Genomic DNA, 23346 nt, shown 5'->3' with positions numbered 1-23346 from the left:
GGAGCGCAGCCAGACACCCCGCCGCCCGCCCCCCCTTCCCCTCCCCCCTCCCCCAGCCGCCTTGTGCAAAGATGGCTGCACCGTGAGCGCAGAGGAGGAGGAGGCGGCGGCGGCGGCGGCGAGAGAGCGAGCACCCAGCGCCTGCACCCACTCCGGGGCCGCCCGGGACGCCCCCTCCCGAGCGCGCGCCCCCCCTTTTCTCTCGCAAGCGCCGGGGCAAAGGCGGAGACAGCGGGGTCCCTCCTCCCCCCCTTCCCTCCTCTAGGGGGAACCCCCCTTCCCCCTTCCTTGGCTCAGCGACTGCACCCCCTCCCTTGCCCGCCCCTCCGCCCCTGCCCCCTCCCTCCCCCGCCCGGGGCCTTCCCGGGCCTTCGGCGGCTGCAAAGAAAAAAAGAGAGAGAGAAAAGGGGGGCAAGAAAAAGCAGCAGCGGAGGGAGCGGCGGCGGAGGAGAGCGCGCGCGCGCCCCCTCCCTCCCCCCCTCCCTCCCTCCCCCTCCCCCCAATTTCCACCGCGGCCAATTCATGGACAGGAACTACCCCAGCGCCGGCTTCGGGGACCCGCTCGGCGCCGGGGCGGGATGGAGTTACGAGAGGTCAGCGAAAGCTAGGTAAGGAGCTGAGGGTGGCCTGGAGAAGGGGGCCAAGGGGTGGGAGCCCAGCCGGGCCGGGCCGGGCCCGCCCGGCGACGCGTGCATCGCAAACTCCCCTCCGGCTTGCAAGGGAGCGGCCTTCCTCGGTTTGTAACAACGCCGCCGCCCCAGTTTGCAAATTGCAAACTCCGCCAAAGCCAGCTCCGGCATGCAAAGGGAGAATTGCAGCGGGAAAATGGGGGTGCAAAACAATTTCGGACGGGAAGGCCTTGGGAAGGTGGGAGGGACTGGCGAAGCAAGGCCTGGACTTCCCCCCATCCTTGGATTCCCGGCTTGGTGACCCCTCCCCCCGCGCCCCAGGCACTGCTCTTGCAAAGGTGGGAAGAAGGGAAGAATTAGAACGCAGATTGGGGGGCGGGAACCCCCTCTCAGGTCCTATTGTTCCGGGACTTGCGAGGCCGCGCCACTAGGCGCCCCCCCAAGAATTCCGCGCGCAGAGTGGGCACGGGGCCCCGCCCCCTTCCTAAGCTGGGGTTCTGTGTGTGTAAGGGGGGGGTCCGGCATCTGGGACACGCCCCCTTTAATGCCCCCACCCTCAAAGGCAGAGAATCCTAGTTGATCGCAAGGAGTGGAGCGTTTGCCCTCTTGAGTCTGGCCACGGACTGGGGCCGTTGCATGGGAAGAGTCGGATGTTTCCCGGGTGTGTGTTTGTGTGTCTGAGCGTGGGCCCTGTGCGTGCGTGGCTGGCAGCGTGTTCACCTGTGAATCTGCCCCTTTCCTGCTGCTTCTTGGTGTGGCGCCCTCACACTTCACCTATCCCCGAGCACCTCCCCCCACAACACACCTGGATTTCCCAGCAGGGCATAACCCCAAGTGTGTCAGGATTTTCCGTGTGGGATTCCTCCGTCTATATCTTTTCTTCCCCACGGGTGAGTTGAATACCCGTTTGCACACATACCTGGCATTGCACGGGCCCATGCATTTGAACCTCAACCCCCGGGGATGGTCGGTGTTCTTGTTCACACTTGTACCTGGTACTTTCCCCGGATCTTATTCCCTCTTCTCTCCGCCCCCCAAACCGTTGCCGCTTGGGAACCGATCTGCCTCCCGCTCCCAACTTGTTTTGCACCACCCCATGAAGTTCAGGGCCTATGTGTTCCCGTGTGTCTACGGAAGAGGAGGCGTCCATGTGGACCTCTGGCGTTGGCCCCATGGCCTGTGTCGCAGGCACGGGGGCTGGGGGGGTTGGTGGGGTCGACGGGGGAGGGCTCTCATTTGCAACTCAAGACGCTTCCTCTGCCTTGGACCCTCTTCTGTGTGTTAGTCTCGTCTCTGAGCATGCCTGTTTGTAAACGTGAGACTATCCGGGCTCTCTATTCGGGCTCTAGAGTGGGGGCCATTTCTGTGGCTCTTTAGTTGGGCACCCCGATTCCCTTGTGTTCTCCCCTTTAGGGCCTACGGTTCCTTAGCTTAACACCCCCAACCCCAGTCAGCTGGAAGGGTCCCCCCAACTCCCCGGGGGGTTTCCTGAGCTTCCTTCTCAGAAGGCAGCTTGGAAGAACCCCCTGACGTCTCCCCTTTCCCCCCAGCTTGGTTTATGGCAGCTCCAGGACCTCGCACCCCGAGACGGACATCTTACACCGCCAGGCCTACGCGGCCCCCCACCCACTGCAAAGCTATGCCACCAACCACCACCCGGCAGGTACGGCCCCCATCCCGCCCCGCTTTGGGCTGGCCCTCCTCCCCCCCCCGATGCAGCTGATTGGCTGTTGAAAGTTCCGCCCCTCCTAATTGGCCGTGGCCTGTGCCGTGGCCCGCCCCTTGCTGTGTCTCCTCCGATTGGTTGCCTTTGAGGCTGCTGGTCCCAGCTTCATTTCTCGCCGGATTCGTCCGCCCCTGCCTCGCCCCGCCCCTTTCGCTCCAATTGGCCCTGTACCACCAGCCCCCAAATCCCACCTTCTCTTCCAGGCTTTTCCGCCTCTCTCCAGCCCACCCCAATTCTTTCCCTCTGGGTTTGCCCTATTCTTTTGGCTCTTTGGAACTCTGAATTCTTTCTTCCTGATTCCCTTTCTTCCTGATTGGCTCTAATTCTCTGGCCCGCCCCCTTTTATCTTATTTTGCCCCATTGCCTTATTCTACCCCCCTTGCCTTTGCCTCCAAGGTTTCTGATTGGTTCCCTCTTCCTAGGGGTACTGGTAATGACATGATGCGGTCCAGTTTGACCCTTGACCCTCCTGATTGGCTCCTTCCCTTTTTCCCTCCCCATCTTTTTTTCTGAACCTTCCCACATAGCTCAATCCCTTTTGACTCGTTCTCTGGTCTTTCTTAGACTTCACCGTACCATTCTTTCCTCTTCCTTGCTGGAAATATCCAAAGTTGGTCTCCCTCCCGGCCTTACTGACGACTCTATTCTTTTGCCCCTGGCTCTTTCGCTTCTAGATTTTTCTACGCTTTCGTCTACCATTTCCTACCTGGGCCCCTGTCCTTATGACTGGATTGCCCCTTGTCTTGCTTTACTGTCTCACCTTTCCCCCCTTCCCTCCGCTCATTCGTGTCTCATTAGCTTGGTTCTGCCCATCTTCTTTTTGAATTTGCCCTTTTCTCTCCCATCCCCTCCTTTTCCTGATCCAACCTGCTTTTGGCCTCTTCCCTTTCTCTCTTGACCGTATCCTACCCACCCCCACCTGGCTGACTATACCCCCTGTCCCCGGCCAGGCCTCTCCGGACTCTTCGACACTGGTCTCCACCACGCGGGCTCAGCAGGGCCCGACGCCTCCGTCATGAACCTCATCTCGGCCCTGGAATCCCGGGGCCCCCAGCCTGGCCCCTCTGCCTCCTCTCTCCTCTCCCAGTTCCGCAGTCCTTCCTGGCAAACAGGTAAGCCCAGCGCCGGCCCTGCAGGGCCAGGGTGGGACTGGCTTACTGTCCTCTCTGACCCGAGGTCTTCCTCATCTCCAGCCATGCACACGCCAGGCCCCACGGAGCTCTTCATCTCGGGCGCCCTGCCGGGTTCCAGCACCTTTCCGTCCTCCTCTGCCCTGTCGGCTTACCAACACCCGGCTTCCTTCGGCAGCCGCCCCTTCCCAGTGCCCTCGTCCCTCAGCCTCCAAGACCCCCCATTCAGCCCTCCAGCTAACGGGCTCCTGTCCCCTCATGACGTGCTGCACCTGAAGCCCTCGCAGGCACCCACGGTGCCCTCTTCACTGGGCTTCGAGCGCCTGGCAGGGGGTGGTGTCTTGGGGCCAGCTGGTCTCGGTCCAGCCCAGACCCCCCCTTACCGCCCTGGTCCCCCAGACCCACCACCACCTCCTCGCCACCTCCCAACTCAGTTCAACCTGCTGGCTTCCTCTTCCGCTGCCGCCGCCGCTGCCGAGCAGTCTTCCCCACAGCTCTATAACTTCTCGGGTGCCGCCCCGGGCCCACCGCCGCCTGAGCGGGCCCTGCCCCGCCAGGACACGGTCATCAAGCACTACCAGCGGCCAGCCAGTGCCCAGCCCCCACCACCCCCGCCACCAGCCCATGCCCTCCAGCACTACCTGAGCTGTGGAGGCAGCTACCCCTCCATGGGCCACCGGGCCAACCTGGCTTGCAGCCCCCTGGGTGGTGGGGAGCCCTCCCCGGGTGCTGGGGAGCCTAGCAAGGCTGGTCCCAGCGGAGCCACGGCGGGGGCATCTGGCCGGGCCACAGGCCCTGAGGCAGCAGGGGGCGGTGGGGCTGGGGGTGGTGGCGGAGGTTACCGCCCTATCATTCAGTCACCTGGGTACAAGACGGGCAAAGGTGGTTATGGAGCAGCTGCCGGGGGTGCCACCAGGCCCCCCCCACCCCGTTCGACCGCCACCCCCAAATGTCAGAGCCTGGGTGGGCCAGCAGCTGCCTATGCCACTGGGAAGGCCTCTGGGGCTGGAGGGGCAGGGGGCCAGGCTTATTCCCCTGGTCAGCCTCAAGGGCTTTTGGGACCCCAGGCCTACGGGCAAGGGTTTGGAGGGGGGCAGGCACAGGACTTGAGCAAAGCCCCCAGCTACTCAGGGGGCCCCCCACAGCCCCCCAGCGGCCCCCCTCCTCCTGGCCTGGCCACATGTCAGAGCTACTCCCCGGACCAGCTTCAGGGGCAGCTGTATGGGGTGCAGGGCGAGCCATACCCAGGGCCAGCCGCCCACTCCCAGGGGCTGCCCACAGCCAGCCCCTCGCTCAGCTACAGTACTGGGCATTCCCCAGCGCTCTCGGGCCATGGGGGTGGCTGGGGACCCAGCTCCCTGGGAGGCGGCGGTGAGGCCAGCCCATCTCACATCATTCGTCCGCTCCAGTCACCGCCTGCCACCGGCCGCCCACCTGGAGTTGGCTCTCCAGGAGCCCCTGGCAAATACCTGAGCTCAGTCTTGGCCTCAGCGCCTTTCCTGGCACCTCCGGGAGCTGGCAGCTATGCAGCTGGAGCAGGTGGCTACAAGGGCAAGGGGGATGGCTCGGAGCTGCTGGCGGGCCCAGGTGGGCCTCCTGCGGAGCGCACAGAGGATGAGGAGTTCCTTATCCAGCACCTCTTGCAGGCGCCCAGCCCTCCTCGGACCTCAGGGGCAGACGGCTTGGTGGGCGAGGACGGGGCAGCAGATGCCTCTAAGGGACTTGGGGGGAGTGGCGGGGCTGGGGGACCGCCGGGTACACCCTACGAGTTGGCCAAGGAAGACCCCCAGAGGTACCACCTGCAGAGTGTCATCCGCACCAGTGCCAGCCTGGATGAGGGTGCCACTGCGGCACTGGAGCTGGGCCTGGGGAGGCTGAAGGAGAAGAAGAAAGGGCCAGAGCGAGGTGGCGAGACCCCCGAGGGGCTGGCAACCTCTGTTGTCCACTACGGGGCAGGCGCCAAGGAGCTGGGGGCCTTCTTGCAAAAGAGCCCTCCACCCCCACCTCCAACGGCCCAGTCCACCCAGCCCACTCCCCATGGCCTCCTTCTGGAGGCCGGGGGCCCTGACCTCCCACTGGTGCTGCCTCCGCCTCCCCCCCAGCTGCTCCCCTCGGTCCTCAGCCATGCCCCCAGTCCCTCTCCCAGCGCCTCCAAAGTCGGCGTCCACCTCCTTGAGCCAGCCACCCGCGATGGGGCACCCCAGCCACCTCCACCGCCACCCCCGCCTCCACCACCCATGCCCCTGCAGCTCGAGGCCCACCTCCGCAGCCATGGCCTGGAGCCCGCGGTCCCCAGCCCCCGCCTGCGACCCGAGGAGAGCCTGGATCCGCCAGGCGCCATGCAGGAATTGCTCGGGGCTCTGGAGCCGCTGCCCCCGGCGCCTGGGGACACCGGCGTAGGCCCGCCAAACTCGGAGGGCAAGGATCCCGCAGGCGCCTACCGCAGCCCCAGCCCGCAAGGCAGCAAGGCGCCGCGTTTCGTGCCGCTCACCTCCATCTGCTTCCCTGACTCCTTGCTCCAAGACGAGGAGCGCAGCTTCTTCCCCACCATGGAGGAGATGTTTGGTGGAGGGGCCGCGGACGACTACGGCAAGGCCGGGCCACCCGAGGACGAGGGGGACCCCAAGGCGGGCGCTGGGCCACCCCCTGGCCCCCCTGCCTATGATCCCTATGGGCCCTACTGTCCTGGCCGGGCGTCGGGAGCTGGGCCCGAGACACCGGGCCTGGGCCTGGACCCCAACAAGCCCCCTGAACTGCCCTCCACGGTCAACGCCGAGCCGCTGGGCCTGATCCAGAGCGGCCCCCACCAGGCGGCGCCACCACCCCCGCCTCCGCCACCGCCGCCTCCCGCGCCGGCCTCCGAGCCCAAGGGTGGCCTCACCTCGCCCATCTTCTGCTCTACCAAGCCAAAGAAGCTGCTCAAGACGTCCTCCTTCCACCTGCTGCGGCGCCGCGACCCCCCTTTCCAGACCCCCAAGAAGCTGTACGCCCAGGAGTACGAGTTCGAGGCGGACGAGGACAAGGCCGATGTGCCCGCCGACATCCGCCTCAATCCCCGGCGCTTGCCTGACCTGGTCTCCAGCTGCCGCTCCCGCCCGGCCCTCTCGCCACTGGGGGACATCGACTTCTGCCCACCCAACCCGGGACCCGATGGTCCCCGGCGCCGTGGCCGCAAGCCCACGAAGGCGAAGCGTGATGGGCCGCCCCGGCCACGGGGGAGGCCCCGGATCCGCCCGCTGGAGGTCCCCACCACTGCGGGGCCCGCCTCGGCCTCCACGCCCACCGATGGCGCCAAGAAACCCCGGGGCCGGGGCCGAGGCCGGGGTCGAAAGGCTGAGGAGGCAGGGGGCACGCGGTTGGAGCCCCTGAAGCCGCTTAAGGTGAGGGGGATGGGGTCTTGTAGGGGATAGGGGAGGAGTAGCTGTGCCCGATGTTTGAGTGTTTTTTTTTTTTTTTTTTTGAGACGGAGTCTCGCTCTGTCGCCCAGGCTGGAGTGCATTGGCGCGATCTCGGCTCACTGCAAACTCCGCCTCCCGGGTTCACGCCATTCCCCTGCCTCAGCCTCCCGAGTAGCTGGGACTACAGGCGCCCAACACCACACCCGCCTAATTTTTTGTATTTTTAGTAGAGACGGGGTTTCACCGTATTAGTCAGGCTGGTCTCAATCTCCTGACCTCGTGATCCGCCCACCTCGGCCTCCCAAAGTGCTGGGATTACAGACGTGAGCCACTGCACCCGGCCTCCCGATGTTTGAGTCTTAAAGGAAGGGTTTATGGCCGCACCTTGACATTTTTGGGGCAGGAGGATAATAAGGTTTACATTCCTAAAATCTGTGAGGAAGTTAGCGTGAGGAATTTCAGGGTCCCACTGACAGAGAGATCTAAGAATTGAAATTCTGAATCTAGGCTGGGCAGGCTGGTTCATGCCTGTAATCCCAGCACTTTGGGAGACTGAGGTGGGAGGATCTCTTGAACCCAGAAGTTCGAGACCAGCCTGGTCAACGTAGTGAGACCCTGGTCTCTATTAAAAACAAAAATTTAGCCAGGTGTGGCTGCATGTACCTATAGTCCTAGCTACTCAAGAGGCTGAGGTGGGAGGATCTCTTGAGCCCAGGAGTTCAAGGCTGCAGTGAGCTATGATTGCATCACTGCACTATGGCCTGGGCCACAGAGTGAAACCCTGTCTCAAGAAATAAAGGAAATTCTGGGTTTAGGGAGAGAGGCAGGAGGTTGGAGCTTATGCTGGTTTGAAACTCCTGACCTCAAGTGATCCGCCTGCCTTAGCCTCCCAAGGTGCTGGGATTACAGGCGCGAGCCACCTCACCCGGTCTGCTTGCTTTTAGCTTCTGTATCCCAAAGGATGGGCATTCAGGGATCCTACATTCCTGGGTCTCATGGGAAGCGGGTCTAGGGACCTGAACTGGGCTGTAAGTGAAGAGCTCAGTGAGTCTAAGTTCCTGGTCTTCTGAGGGAGGAACTCCAGTCTTGTCCTCCTAGAATCTAAGACAAGGGGTCTGCAGGTTTGAATTCTATGAATTCACAGGCTGAGCACCTGTAAATTTGGATTTTTGGGGGCCGAGGGAGGATGGGACTGGGGGCCCAGACTACTGGGCCCTCACGGCCCGCCACTCCCATGTCTAGATCAAGCTGTCTGTGCCCAAGGCTGGCGAGGGTCTGGGAACCTCATCGGGTGATGCCATATCAGGCACTGACCACAACAGCCTGGACTCGAGCCTGACTCGGGAGAAGATCGAGGCCAAGATCAAGGAGGTGGAGGAGAAGCAGCCGGAGATGAAGTCGGGTTTCATGGCCTCCTTCTTGGACTTCCTCAAGTCAGGCAAGCGCCACCCACCACTCTACCAGGCGGGCCTGACGCCTCCGCTCAGCCCTCCCAAGAGTGTGCCACCCTCTGTGCCAGCCCGAGGCCTGCAGCCCCAGCCCCCTGCCACCCCTGCTGTGCCACATCCCCCACCTTCCGGAGCCTTTGGGCTTGGGGGTGCCTTGGAGGCTGCGGAGAGTGAGGGGCTGGGGCTGGGCTGCCCTTCACCCTGCAAGCGGCTGGATGAGGAGCTGAAGCGGAACCTCGAGACGCTGCCCTCTTTCTCCTCGGATGAGGAAGACTCTGTCGCCAAGAACCGAGACCTGCAGGAGAGCATCTCCTCCGCCATCTCTGCCCTCGATGACCCACCCCTTGCTGGGCCAAAGGACACCTCCACCCCAGATGGGCCGCCCTTGGCCCCCGCGGCTGCAGTTCCAGGGCCACCCCCGCTTCCGGCGCTCCCCAGTGCCAACAGCAATGGCACTCCCGGTGAGCTCTGGGAAGGTGGTCTGAGAGTAGAGTGGAGCTTAAAGGTTATTATGGTCACTAGATAACAGATGTGCAGGTTACGCATTGTTTAAGAGACACCATTCACATAGATGGTGTAAGCTTGAAGGTTTATGAAGGGACTTTCCTGATTACACAAGCATTTTGAGGAAGGTGTATCTTTTTCTAATTCACCCAGAGGTGCTAAGTGGACTAGGAGGGGCCCCAAGGCAGACACTGGAGAATGCAGGGAGACAGCAGGTGATAAGTTACAGGGACAGGAGAGGGGCTACTCAGGTTCTGAATGGTGGGAGGTGTGGGGACTGAGGAGGGCTCTGAGTCAGCCATGTGTGAAGGTACAGAAAGATGTCTAGGGGCAGAGAAGGACTTGGGGAGGGTGATGGTCTTGGGGGTGGGTGGCGGAAGGGAAGGCTAGGGGCACAGGAAGGGTTTAGGTTGTGCTCTGGTTTTGGACACCGTTTAAGGGGTGTAATGGCAGAAACAGGCATTGGGAAATGAGAGGTGGGAGCTTACAGGAGGGCATAGAGGGGTCTTAGGAAATGAAGAGGGCTTTTGGGGGGTGTAGAAAGGTGGGGAATGGGGAGTGGGGAGGTGAGAAGAAGGGATGGGGCCAAAGCTGCCAGCGTCATTGCAGGAGAGAAGAGCCAGGCTGAGAGAGCCTTTGAAGGGCTTGGAGGGGTCATGGCCAAGGATACAAGGATGGAGAAGCAGCAGTTTTATGGATCGGGAGAGTTTTCAGGGAGTTAGAGGGTAGTGTTAAAAAAAAAAAAAAAAAAAGAAAGAAAAAACCATGACAGGCTGGGCGTGGTGGACCACACCTGTAATCCTAGCACACTTTGGGAGGCTGAGACAGGAGGATCACTTGAGCCCAGGAGGTTGAGGCTGCAGTGAGCCATGATCGAGCCACTGTACTCCAGCCTGGGTGACAGAGCAAGACCCTGTCTTAAACAAAAAACCCCAAAAACAAAACAAAAAGACCCTATGAGGCTATGAGGTTCTTTTATTTATTTATTTATTTTTTTGAGACAGAGTCCCGCTCTGTCACCCAGGCTGGAGTACAGTGGTGTGATCTTGGCTCACCGCAACCTCTGCCTTCCAGGTTCAAGTGATTCTCCTGCCTCAGCCTCCCGAGTAGCTGGGACTACAGGCGTGCACCACTATGCCCAGCTAATTTTTGTATTTTTAGTAGAGACGGTTTCACCATGTTGGCCAGACTGGTCTCGAACTCCTGACCTCAAGTGATCCGCTCACCTCGGCCTCCCAAAGTGCTGGGATTACAGGCGTGAGTCACCATGCCTGCTCCCTATGAGGTTCTTAAAAGGCCTGAAGAAGGGAGCTGGCAGACAGGAGAGAGAGGTTAGCAGTCTGCACACTGGTGAGCAGGCCAAGGAAAGGACAAAGATGGTCCTGGAGGGAGGAGGACGAGGCCTTGGAGGAAGAGGAGGTGAGGAAGTAGAGGTAGGGAGGTGATGATTTAGGAGTTGGGAGGGTCATTCAGGAAGAGGAATTAAGAACCAGACAAGGGCTTTAAGACCACAAAGAGACATTTCAGGACTGAGAAGGGGATTAGGGATGGGAGACAGGTCTCCTTTGCAGCCACAGGAGCCAGAGTAGGTCTCTGGAGAGACTCCAATAGGGTAGAAGGGACACTGGGGGCTGAGTGGTAGTTACAGACAGAGGGGCTTTTGGTACAGAAAGCGGTGTTTAAAGGACAAGAGAAAAGGTGCCAGGAATGATGAATAACATCCAGGCCTGATGTCCCTGTCTCCCCCAGAGCCCCCGCTGCTGGAGGAGAAACCGCCACCCACTCCACCTCCTGCCCCGACTCCTCAGCCTCAGCCTCCACCACCCCCTCCGCCGCCACAGCCAGCCCTGCCCTCGCCACCCCCGCTGGTGGCCCCCACGCCCAGCTCACCACCGCCACCACCGCTGCCGCCGCCACCTCCACCAGCCATGCCCTCACCTCCACCACCACCCCCACCAGCCACTGCCCCACTGGCTGCTCCTCCCGAGGAACCTGCCGCCCCGTCCCCCGAAGACCCCGAGCTGCCAGACACCCGGCCCCTGCATCTGGCCAAAAAGCAGGAGACGGCGGCCGTGTGTGGGGAGACGGACGAGGAGGCCGGTGAGAGTGGCGGAGAGGGCATCTTCCGGGAACGGGACGAGTTCGTCATCCGTGCCGAGGACATCCCTTCACTCAAGGTGAGTCCCAGACTTCTCCAGAAACTGGGCCTGATGGGTTTGGTCACCTGTTTGTTGAGTGCCTGCTGGATGACAGGCTTGTGTTGAGACCTGCAGATCCAGTCATGGCCGGGCCACCCTGGAATTCACAGTCCGATGGGGCTGATAGAGGTGTGGAGGACCTGCGGGCCTCAGAGGTGTTATTTGCGTTTGTGTCTGTACATGCATTACCTGTATATAAGGTAAAGCGATTGTTAACGCGTATGTGTCTATACATGCGTTACCTGTATATAAGGTAAACCGCTTGTTAATGTTTATGCAGGTACCCTGCTGTGGGTGGTACAGGACCAGTACTGTACCAGCACATGAGCCTCTGGCCCTAGGGAGCTTCTAGTCCAATGGAACGAGCCAGAGAGGCGGGCTGCTTTGCCATTTGTGGCACAATGGTGGAAATGTGTCACTGACATAGACTACCTGCAGATACACACTTAGGTAACCCGTAAATGTAATCATGAATTGGGCCGGACGCGGCAGCTTACACCTGTAATCTCAGCACTTTGGGAGTTTGAGACCAGCCTAGGCAACGTATTGAAACTTTTTCTCTCAAACAAAAAAAGTGAATCCTTTAGGAATGGTTATTGTGTGTCAGGCCATATCTTTTTTTTTTTTTTTTTTTTTTTTTTTTGAGACGGAGTCTCGCTCTTTCACCCAGGCTGGAGTGCAATGGCACGATCTCGGCTCACTGCAGGCTCCACCCCCCGGGCTTCACGCCATTCTCCTGTCTCAGCCTCCCATGTAGCTGGGACTACAGGCGCCTGCCACCTCGCCCGGCTAATTTTTTGTATTTTTAGTAGAGACGAGGTTTCACCGTGTTAGCCAGGATGGTCTCGATCTCTTGACCTCGTGATCCGCCCGCCTCGGCCTCCCAAAGTGCTGGGATTACAGGCGTGAGCCACCGCGCCCGGCCTATCTTTTTTTCTTTTTTGAGATGGAATTTCGCTCTTGTTGCCCAGGCTGGGGTGCAATGGCGCAATCTTGGCTCACTGCAATCTCCGCCTCCCAGGTTCAAGCGATTCTCTTGACTTGGCCTCCCAAGTATCTGAGACTACAGGCGCACGCCACCACACCCGGCTGGTTTTTTTGTTTCTAGTAGAAACGGGGTTTCACCGTGTTGGCCAGGTTGGTCTCGAACTCCTGACCTCAGGTGACCCACCTGCCTTGGCCTCCCAAAGTGCTGGGATTACAGGTGTGAGCCACTGCACCTGGCTGGCCATATCTTCAATATTTACCTTAAATACATAAATGCAGACCAACAGCCTGTTCACTGCTTCCAGTTTGTCTACCGCAGGAGCTGGAAAACTATGGCCCCTAGGCCAAATCCAGCCCACTGCTTGTTTTTGCAAATAAAGTTTTATTGGCACACAACCATGCCCATTCATTTGCATGTTGTCTATGGCTGTTTTTCCCATATGGCAGAGAGCTGGGTAGTTAGCTGGCCCTCAATGGCAAAACATATCTCTGGCTTATCATGAATAAAGTTTGCTGGCCTCTACTGGGTTCACTGGACAAATAGAGTTGGATCAGAGGATTAATGTGCAAGGCACTTGACAGGGGTAGGTGTTACCAGGTGCCCATGGAGTGCTCTGCACAGGGCATGCGTCTGCGCAGGTGCTCGGGAGGTCAGCCCATTCTCACCCTGATGGCGGCATGGAAGCCAAGGCCGTTATCCATGTCAATCATTGTCACTGATTGTACTGATTAAGATACAGGATTATTGTTTGGCCTTTCATGTACAGTGTGACATTTAATTTAATCTTGGCTGGGCATGGTGGCTTACGCCTGTAATCCCAGCACTTTCGGAGGCCAAGGCAGGTGGATCACTTGAGGTCAGGAGTTTGAGACCAGCCTGGCCAACATGGCAAAACCCCGTCTTTACTAAAAATACAAAAAATTAGCTGGGCGTGGTGGGGCGCACCTGTGATCCCATCTACTCGGGAGGCTGAGGAAGGAGGATCACTTGAACTCTGGGGTGGAGGGGCGAAGTTGCAGTGAGCTGAGATTGTGCCACTGCACTCCAACCTGGGCGCCAGAGCAAGACTCCGTCTTGAAAAAAAAATAAATAAATAATTTAGTCCTGGATGTTGTTTTAATTTAATCTTGGATGTAACATGGAGAAATTGTGGGAAGAATTAATTATAAGGATAATAACTATTATTACACTTTTTTCTTTTCCCTTTTTTTTTTTTTTTTTTTTTTTGAGATGGAGTCTTGCTCAGTCGCCCAGGCTGGAGTGCAGTGGTGCGATCTTGGCTCACGGCAAGCTCCGCCTCCCAGGTTCACGCCATTCTCCCGCCTCAGCCTCCTGAGTAGCTGGGACTACAGGTGCCCGCCACCGTGCCCAGCTAATTTCTTTTGTATTTTTTTTTAGTAGAGACGAGGTTTCACCACGTTAGGATGATCTCGATCTCCTGACCTCGTGATCCGCTCGTCTCGGCCTCCCAAAATGCTGGGATTACAGGTGCGAGCCACTGCGCCCAGCCTTTTTTTTTTGTGAGACGGAGTCTTGTTCTGTCACCCAGGCTGGAGTTCAGTGACGCAATCTCGGCTTACTGCAACCTCTGCTGCCCGGGTTCAAGCGATTCTCCTGCCTCAGCCTCCTGAGTAGCTGGGAATACCGGCAAGTGCCACCACACCTGGCTAATTGTTGTATTTTTAGTAGAGAAGGGGTTTCAGCATCTTGGCCAGGCTGCTCTTGAACGCCTTACCTTGTGATCCACCCGTCTCAGCCTCCCAAAATGCTGGGATTACAGGCATGAGCCACTGTGCCCAGCCTTACACTTTCTTCTTAAGTGTGTTTTTTGAGGTAAACTCAAATGTATTTTTTCCTATGTTATTTCAATCTATTTCATTGTGGGAAAAGTAAATAATAGAGCAGGCTGGGAGTGGTGGCTCATGCCTGTGATCCCAGAACTTTGAGACACTGAGGTGAGAGGATCATTTGAAGCCAGGAGTTTGAGACCAGCTAGGCAAACAGCAAGACCTCACATCTACCACAAACAAGGGAGCGAGACTGTCTCGAAAAAAAAGAAAAAAAAAAAGGATATTGACATCGTAGGCCGCACCACCTCACGCCTGTAATTGCAGCACTTTGGGAGGCCAAGGCGGGCAGATCACCTGAGGTCAGGGGTTCGAGACCAGCCTGGCCAACATGATGAAACCCCATCTCTACTAAAAATACAATAATTAGCCGGGCGTGGTGGCGGGCGTCTGTAGTCCCAGCTACTTGGGAGGCTGAGGCAGGAGAATCGCTTGAACTTGGGAGGCGGAAGTTGCAGAGAGCCGAGATCACGCCACTGCACTCCAGCCTGGACTACAAGAGCGAAACTCTGTCTCAAAAAAATAAAGAAAAAAAGAATATTGACATTGTTAAATGACCGTCACCACCATCCATCTCCAAGTTTTATCTTTTTATATAAAAATAAACTTCATTATAGAGACTACTAGTAGCATTTCACAGGGATGGAAACTGAGGCTCACACAGGTAAAAAGTCCTTCCGACTGGGGATTACTATGCCCGTTTTTTCTAAGACAGGGTCTCCCTCTGTTGTCCAGGCTGGAATGCAGTGATGTGATCTCGGCTCACTGCAACTTCCACCTCCCTGGTTCAAGCAGTTCTTACAAGTCAGCCTCTCGGGTAGCTGGGACTACAGAGGACCCCATCATGGTTGGCTAATTTTTGTATTTTTAGTAGAGATGGGGTTTCACCATGTTGGCCAGGCTGGTCTCAAACTCCTGACCTCGGGTGATCCGTCCACCGCGGCCTCCCAAAGTGCTGGGATTACAGGAATGAGCCACTGTGCCTGGCCGATTATCCTGATTTCACAGGGAAAGAAACCAACGCACAGAGAGATAAAGTAGCCTTCCCAGGCTTTTCTTTTGTAGCTTGGGATCCACACCCAGCCCTGCTGGCCCTAGGAATCTGTATTCTTTTTTTTTTTTTTTTTTTTTTTTTTTTTTTTTTTTTTTTGAGATAGTGTTTCGCTCTTGTTGCCCAGGCTGGAGTGCAGTGATGCGATCTCGGCTCACCGCAACCTCCACCTCCCGGGTTCAAGCGATTCTCCTGCCTCAGCCTCCCAAGTAGCTGGGATTACAGGCATGTGCCACCACGCCTGGCTAATTTTGTATTTTTAGTAGAGATGGGATTTCTCCATGTTGGCCAGGCTGCTCTCGAACTCCTGACCTCAGGTAATGTGCCTGCCTCAGCCTCCCAAAGTGCTGGGATTATAGGCATGAGCCACTGCGCCCGGCCAGGAACCCATATTCTTATCCCTGACTCAGCCATGCACCATGTACGTTTTAGTCAAACGCAACTGAGCCAGGATTGGGTCAAATGAACGGGGCCCTGGGGCAGGGACCTTGACCATCCCCATTTTACAGATGAGGGAGTTCATGTTCAGAGAAAGGGAGTCAGTCGGCTGGCCAGTGCCAACCTGGGATTGGAGCCAGGGCCACCTGACACCACCTCCCAGCTGGCATGGGGCAGGGGAAGGGGCCAGGCGAGGACTCAGATGCTTAAAATACAACTTGAGTGTGCATTATAATGGGGGACAAAGCCCCACGCCTTTGCCAAATGTACAGACCTTGGGGACTCATTTGTGGACCTGGAGATGGGGCAGGCTGCTGGCATAGTTAAGAGCCCAGCTTTGGTTTAACCTGACTGACTCAAATCTCTGCCACTTATTATTATGATTTTTTTGTTTTTTTGAGATGGCCTCACTCTGTCACCCAGGCTGGTGTACAGTGGCATGATCATGGCTCACCGAGGCCTCAAACTCCTGGGCTCAAGCGATCCTCCCACCTCAGCCTCCCAAGTAACTAGGACTACAAGCATGCAACACCATGCCTGGCAAGTTTTTTTATTCCTTAAGTAGAGACTGGGGTCTCACTCTGTTGTCCTGGCTGGTCTTGAACTCTTAGGCTCAAGCAATCCTCCCTTCTCAGCCTCCCAAAATGCTGAGATTGCCGGTGTGAGCCACTGTGTCTGGACTTTTTTTTTTTCCTTTTTTTTTTTGAGACGGAGTCTCAATGTGTCTCCTAGGGTGGAGTGCAGTGGCGCAATCTTGGCTCACTACAACCTCCACCTCCTGGGTTCAAGTGATTCTCCTGCCTCACCCTTCTGAGTAGCTGGGATTACAGGCACCCGCCACCATGTCTGGCTAATTTTTGTATTTTTAGTAGAGATGGGGTTTCACCATGTTGGTCAGGCTGGTAGAAACCACTCTTAAAGCCCCTTCAAAAACAAGCCATAGGCCGGGCGCGGTGGCTCACGCTTGTAATCCCAGCACTTTGGGAGGCCAAGGCGGGCGGATCACGAGGTCAGGAGATCGAGACCACGGTGAAACCCCGTCTCTACTAAAAATACAAAAAATTAGCCGGGCGCGGTGGCGGGCGCCTGTAGTCCCAGCTACTCGGAGAGGCTGAGGCAGGAGAATGGCGTGAACCCGGGAGGCGGAGCTTGCAGTGAGCCGAGATCGCGCCACTGCACTCTAGCCTGGGCGACAGAGCGAGACTCCGTCTCAAAAAAAAAAAAAAAAAAAAAAAAAAAAAAAAAAAACAAGCCATAGACCATTGTTTATTTCAGAAAAACAGCAATCCAATATAAATATCACCTGAGCCACATATGTGATTTTAAATGTTTTCATTCCTGCATTTATAAAGATAAAAAAGATAGGTGAAATTAGCCATAGGTGGCCAAAGTGCTGTAATCTCAGCACTTTGGGAGGATGAGGCAGGATTGCTTGAGCCCAGGAGTTGCAGACCAGGCTGGGCAACATTGTGAGCCCCTGCCTTTAAAAAAAAAGAGGCCGGGCGCGGTGGCTGACGCCTGTAATCCCAGCACTTTGGGAGGCCGAGGCGGGCAGATCATGAGGTCAGGAGATCGAGACCATCCTGGCTAACACAGTGAAACCCCGTCTCTACTGAAAATACAAAAATTAGCTGGGCGTGGTGGCGGGTGCCTGTAGTCCCAGCTACTCGGGAGGCTGAGGCAGGAGAATGGCGTGAACCCGGGAGGCGGAGCTTGCAGTGAGCCGAGATCGCTTCACTGCACTCCAGCCTGGGCGACAGAGCATGATTCCGTCTCTTAAAAAAAAAAAAAAAAAAAGAAAGAAAGAAAGAAATTAGCCATAGGAATGCATCTTATATAACCTAACATATTGAAAGTATTATTTTGGCTACATGCGGTGGCTCACCTGTAATCCCAGCAGTTTGGGATGTTGAGGTAGGAGGATCACTTGAGCCCGGAGGTCGAGACTGCAGTGAGCTATGATTGTGCCAGTGCACTCCAGCCTGGGCAACTGAGTGAGCCTCTGTCATGTGCATGTGCACACACACACAGTTTCAACTTGTAATTAATAAAAACTATTAATGGTATTTTTGCCAGGTGTGGCGGATCATGCCTGTAATCCCAGCACTTTGGGAGTCCAAGGTGGGTGGATTGCTTGAGGTCAGGAGTTCAAGACCAGCTTGGGCAACATGGCAAAACACCCCCCTACAAAAAAAAAAAAAAAAAAAAACAAAGAAAAATTAGCCAGATATAGTGGCATGTGCTTGTTGTCCCAGCTACTTCAGAGGCCCAGGTGGGAGAATCGCTTCAGAAGCCTGGGAGGTGGAGGTTGCAGTGAGCCGAGATCGTACCACTGCACTCCAATCTGGGTGACAGAGCGAGACCCTGTCTCAAAAAGAAAAAAAAAAAAAGAAAAGCTGTTGGCCAAGCGTGGTGGCTCACGCCTGTAATCACAGCACTTTGGGAGGCTAAAGCGAGTGAGTCACCTGAGGTCCGGAGTTCAAGACCAGCCTGGTCAACATCGTGAAATGCCATCTCTACTAAAAATAGAAAAATTAGCTGGGCGTGGTGGTGGGTACCTGTAATCCCAGCTACTCAGGAGGCTGAGGCAAGAGAATCGCTTGAACCTGGGAGGCGGAGGTTGCAGTGAGCCGAGATGGCGCCATTGCACTCCAGCCTGGGCAACAAGCGTGAAACTCAGGCTCAAAAAAAGTAAAAGAAAAACTGTTAATGATGTTTTAATATTATTAAGTGGGGTATTACTAAAATGAAAAGTTAAGAGGTTTTACATTCTTTTTGCATACCAAGACTCCAAAATCCTGTGAATACTTCGTACTCGTTGAACACATCCATTGGACCAGCCACATTTTAAGTGCTCTAGCCAACATGTCACCCCAGGCGCGGTGGCTCAAGCCTGCAATCCCAGCACTTCGGGAGGCTGAGGCCAGCAGATCACTTGAACCTAGGAGTTTGAGACCAGCCTGGGCAACATAGTGAGACCCTGTCTCTACACAAAATTCTTTTTATTTATTTTTTTATTTTTTGAGATGGAGTCTCGCTCTGTCACCAGGCTGGAGTGCAATGGCGTGATCTCTGCTCACTGCACCTCCACCTTCCAGGTTCAAGCGATTCTTCTCCTTAGCCTCCCGAGTAGCTGGGACTCCTGCCTCAGCCTCCCGAGTAGCACGGACTACAGGCAAGTGCCACCACACCCAGCTAATTTCTGTATTTTTAGTAGAGACGGGGTTTCACCATGTTGGCCAGGGTGGTCTCGATCTCTTGACCTCGTGATCCGCCCGCCTTAGCCTCCCAGAGTGCTGGGATTACAGGCGTGAGCCACCGCGCCCGGCCTCTACACAAAATTCAAAAAAACTTAACCAGACATGGTGGTGTCCGCCTGTAGTCCCGGCTACTGGAGAGGCTGACGTGGGAGAATCACCTGAGCCCAGGAAGTTGAGGTTGTAGTGAGCCATGATTACACCACTGCACTCCAGCCTGGGTGACAGAGAATGTGACCCCGTCTCAAAAAAAAAAAAAAAAAAACAAAACAAAAAACAATCTCAAAAGCTCAAGAACCACTTATGGGAACGAGCTGCCGAATTGACAGGGCCAGGTTAGCCCATTCTCCTTCCCCGTCTGTAAACTGGTACTGTTGTTGGGGTTGTCGTAAGGGTTGGGCAGCGTGTATACTCCAAGCATGTAAGGGTTCACTGGGTGGAGACTGGGCACAGTGGCTCCTGCCTGGAATCCCAGCACTTTTTAAGAGGCCGAGGTGGGTGGATCGCTTGCGCTCAGGAGTTCAACACCAGCCTGGTCAACATGGCGAAATCCTGTCTGTACTAAAAATACAAAAAATTAGCCAGGTGTGGTGGCACATGCCTGTATTCCCAGCTACCCTGGAGGCTGATCACCGGAGTTCGAGAGGTCAAGGCTGCAGTGAGCCAAGATTGCTCGATTGCACTCCCACCTGGGCAACTGGAGTGAGACCCCGTCTCAAAAAAGAAAAAGTTGGCTGGGCATGGTGGTTCGCATCTGTAATCCCAGCACTTTGGAGGTCGAGGTGGGTGGATCACTTGAAGTCAGGAGGTTAAGATCAGCCTGGACAACATGGTGCAATCCTGTCTCTACTAAGAATACAAAAATTAGCCGGACATGGTGGCAGGTCCCTGTAATCCCAGCTACTCAGGAGGCTGAGGCAGGAGAATCACCTGAATTCAGGAGGCAGAGGTTTCAGTGAGCCGAGATCACGCCGCTGCACTCCAGCCTGGGCCACAGAGTGAGACTCTGTCTCAAAAAAAAAAAAAAAAAAAAAAAAAAAATTCATTGGGTGGAGAAGAGTATGGTGTTGGGGTTATCCAGGCAGAGGAAACAGCTGTGCAAAGGCCCTGTGGTGAGGGAAAGCACGCTGTGTTTGAGGTGTGCAGGGACTGCAAGGTGTTGAGTGGCTGGACAGTGAATGCTGAAGCTGGGGCGGTGGGCCGGGGCCGGCCATGTTGGACTTGGGTGCAGGGGTGAGTTCCAGGGGTGCTGATGAAGACATTAGGCTCTGTGCCATTTAGAGCCCCTGGCCAGTAGGGAAGTGACTGGGGAGTTGTTCAAGCCTGGATAGTACTCTGTCCACAGCCTCTGTCCTGGGATTGACTCCCCTGTTAATGGGACTCTGCAGTTTTCTTTTTCTTTCTTTTTTTTTTTTTTTTTTTTTTTGGGACTGAGTCTCGCTCTGTCGCCCAGGCTGGAGTGCAGTGGCGTGATCTCGGCTCACTGCAAGCTCCGCCTCCCGGGTTCAAGCGATTCTCCTGCCTCAGCCTCCCGAGTAGCTGGGACTACAGGCGCCCGCCACCACGCCCAGCTAATTTTTTGTATTTTTAGTAGAGACGGGGTTTCACCATGTTAGCCAGGATGGTCTCGATCTCCTGAACTCGTGATCCACCCTCCTCAGCCTCCCAAAGTGCTGGGATTACGGGTGTGAGCCACCGCGCCTGGCCTCTTTTTTTTTTTTTGAGACGAAGTCTCGCTCTTGTCCCCCAGGCTGGAGTGCAATGCACGATCTCGGCTCACTGCAACTTCTGCCTCCCGGGTTCAAGCGATTCTCCTGCCTGAGCCTCCCGAGTAGCTGGGATTAGAGGCGCCTGCCACCACACCTGGCTAATTTTTGTATTTTTAGTAGAGACAAGGTTTCACCATGTTGGCCAGGCTGGTCTCGAACTGCCTACCTCAGGTGATCCGCCTGCCTCGGCCTCCCAAAGTGCTGGGATTACAGACGTGAGCCACCCCGCGCCCAGCCTGGGACCCTGCAGTTTTCTCATTAATATCGAGTCTGAGTGTCTGTAGCTCAGTGGCTTACATCCCCACTGCTTACACCACTTGTCTTAGCTTGTTGCAGTTCAGATTCTCAGAAGAAAATCTGATTGGTTCTGCTCAGCCTATACGGCCAAGATGAGGTCAGTGGCTGGGTGCAGTGGCCCACGCCTGTAATCCCAACTTATTGAGGCCTGAGGTGGGAGGTTCACGCGAACCTGGGAGTTGGGCATGCCATGGTAAAACTCTGTTTCTATTTTTTTTTTTTTTTTTTTGAGATGGAGTCTCGCTCTGTCCCCCAGGCTGGAGTGCTGTGGCGCGATCTCAGCTCACTACAAGCTCCGCCTCCGGGTTCACGCCATTCTCCTGCCTCAGCCTCCTAAGTAGCTGGGACCACAGGCGCCCGCCACCACGTCCAGCTAATTTTTTGTGTATTCTTAGTAGAGACGGGGTTTCACCGTGTTAGCCAGGATGATCTCGATCTCCTGACCTCGTGATCCGCCTGCCTTGGCCTCCCAAAGTGTTGGGATTACAGGCGTGACCCACCGAGCCCGGCCTTTTTTTGTTTTGTTTTTTGAGACGGAGTTTCACTCTGTTGCCCAGGCTGGAGTGCAGTGGCACAATCTTGGCTCGCTGCAACCTCTGCCTCCCAGGTTCAAGTGATTGTCCCACCTCAGCCTCCCGAGTAGCTGGGACTACAGGCATGCGCCATCATGCCCGGCTAATTTTTTTTTTTTTTTTTTTTTGAGACGGAGCCTCGCTCTGTCGCCCAGGCTGGAGTGCAGCGGCGCAATCTCGGCTCACTGCAAGCTCCACCTCCCAGGTTCACGCCATTCTCCTGCCTCAGCCTCTCCGAGTAGCTGGGACTACAGGCGCCTGCCACCACGCCCGGCTAATTTTTTGTATTTTTAGTAGAGACGGGGTTTCACCGTGGTCTCGATCTCCTGACCTCGTGATCCACCCGCCTCGGCCTCCCAAAGTGCTGGGATTACAAGCGTGAGCCACCGCGCCCAGCCAGGCCCGGCTAGTTTTTGTATTTTTGTAGAGACGGGATTTCACCATGTTGGCCAGGCTGGTCTTGAACTATTGACCTCAGGTGATCCACCTGCCTCGGCCTTCTAAAGCGTTGGGATTACAGGCGTGAGCCACTGCACCTGACCATGAAACCCCGTTTCTACAAAAAATACAAAAATTATCCAGGAGTGGTGGCGCATACCTGTAGTCCCAGCTACTTGGTGGGTAGGTGGCTGAGGCAGGAGGATCACTTGAGCCTAGGAGACCATAAATAAGCTATGGTCATGGTTGTGCCACTGCACTCCAGCCTGGGTAACGGAGTGAGAGGGTCTCACAAAAACAAAAAACAAAACAAGAAAGGCCAGGCACGGTGGCTCACGCCTGTAATCCCAGCACTTTGGGAGGCCGAAGCAGGTGGATCACCTGAGGTCAGCGGTTTGAGACCAGCCTTGCCAACCTGGTGAAACTCCGCCTCTACTAAAACCACAAAAGATTAGCTGGCCCTAGTGGCAGGTGCCTGTAATTGCAGCTACTTGGGAGGCTGAGGCAGGACAATTGCTTGAACCCAGGAGGCAGAGATTTCAGTGAGCTGAAATCATGTCACTGTATTCCACCCTGGGCGAAACTCTATCTAAAAAAAAAAAAAACAAACAAAAAAAAACATGCTGGGCACAGTGGCTCACCCCTGTAATCCCAGCACTTTGGGAGGCTGAGGCGGGCGGATCATGAGGTCAAGAGATCGAGACCATCCTGGCCAACATGGTGAAACCCCGTCTCCACTAAAAATACAAAAATTAGCTGGGCGTGGTGACGTGTGCCTCTAGTCCCAGCTACTCGGGAGACTGAGGCAGGAAATCACTTGAACTCAGGAGATGGAGGTTGCAGTGAGCCGAGATCACGCCACTGCACTCCAGCCTGGCGACAGAGCAAGACTCTATCTCAAAAAAAGAGCCTGCTGGTGAGCTCCCCAGGTCAAGTCTCCAAGCAGCTGTGGGTTTGGAACCATTGAGTAGGAGGCTGTGGGCCAGGCCACTTTTCTAGTAATCGGCAGTTGGCATGGTCAGTGATATGAGTGACATGATGAGAGGCAGGATGGGTGGGGCTTGGGGATTGACTGGCCCTGTTTGGGGAACGGGCAAGGCTGAAGTCAGGGTGAGGCCTGATGACTGGGTGTGGGGTGGGGATGCTGGGAGGAAAAGTGGTTTGAGGGGAGGTACCAAGCCCAGTGAGGATGTGCTAGCCAGGGGGTGTGACCCCAGCTACAGTGTCAGCAGCTTCCTCAGAGGTGGCCGACACAGGGAGTGGGAGGGGGCAGAGGTAGGGGTGGTCTCCCTGGGCTGACAAGATGCTCCAATGGCTTCCTCAAGCTGCTGCTTTTTCTTTTGAGACAGGGTCTTGCTCTGTTGCCCAGGCCAGAGTGCAGTGCTGTGATCTCAGCTCACTGCAACCTCCACCTCTTGGGTTCAAGTGATTCTCCTTCCTCAGCCTCCCGAGTAGCTGGGAGTACAGGCACCTGCCACCACGCCTGGCTAATTTTTGTATTTTAGTAGAGGTGGGGTTTCACCACGTAGGCTGGGCTGGTCTCAAACTCCTGACCTCAAGTGATCCCACCTCGGCCTCCCAAAATGGGATTACAGGTGTGAGCCACTGCACTCAGCCTGGCCCCACTTTTAAAGATGTATTCCTTCCAGGGACTCT

The 23346-nt window shown here is 56.1% G+C and overlaps 2 protein-coding genes across 3 annotated transcripts in view; one reads left to right on the top strand and one right to left on the bottom strand.

The window, feature by feature from the left end:
* The window catches only part of NOSIP (nitric oxide synthase interacting protein), a 34489-nt gene extending 32849 nt beyond the window's left edge, over nt 1-1640 (bottom strand). The window contains exon 1 of the mRNA XM_055237331.2: nt 1549-1640. Coding sequence (XP_055093306.2) covers nt 1549-1568 — 20 coding nt within the window. The 5' untranslated portion in view covers nt 1569-1640. The remainder of the gene's footprint in view (nt 1-1548) is intronic.
* PRR12 (proline rich 12) overlaps nt 22-23346 on the top strand; it is a 37562-nt gene continuing 14237 nt past the window's right edge. The window contains exons 1-6 of one of the 2 annotated variants that reach the window (XM_063615694.1): nt 22-608; nt 2180-2292; nt 3306-3467; nt 3549-6865; nt 8126-8792; nt 10585-11012. In XM_063615694.1, coding sequence (XP_063471764.1) covers nt 523-608; nt 2180-2292; nt 3306-3467; nt 3549-6865; nt 8126-8792; nt 10585-11012 — 4773 coding nt within the window. In that variant the 5' untranslated portion in view covers nt 22-522. The remainder of the gene's footprint in view (nt 609-2179; nt 2293-3305; nt 3468-3548; nt 6866-8125; nt 8793-10584; nt 11013-23346) is intronic. The other variant, XM_055237257.2, reaches the window with a different exon arrangement.

This window comes from Symphalangus syndactylus, chromosome 13 (assembly GCF_028878055.3).
Source record: "Symphalangus syndactylus isolate Jambi chromosome 13, NHGRI_mSymSyn1-v2.1_pri, whole genome shotgun sequence".
In the NCBI taxonomy this organism is placed as follows: domain Eukaryota; kingdom Metazoa; phylum Chordata; class Mammalia; order Primates; family Hylobatidae; genus Symphalangus; species Symphalangus syndactylus.
This window is presented reverse-complemented; position numbering and strand designations above follow the sequence as displayed.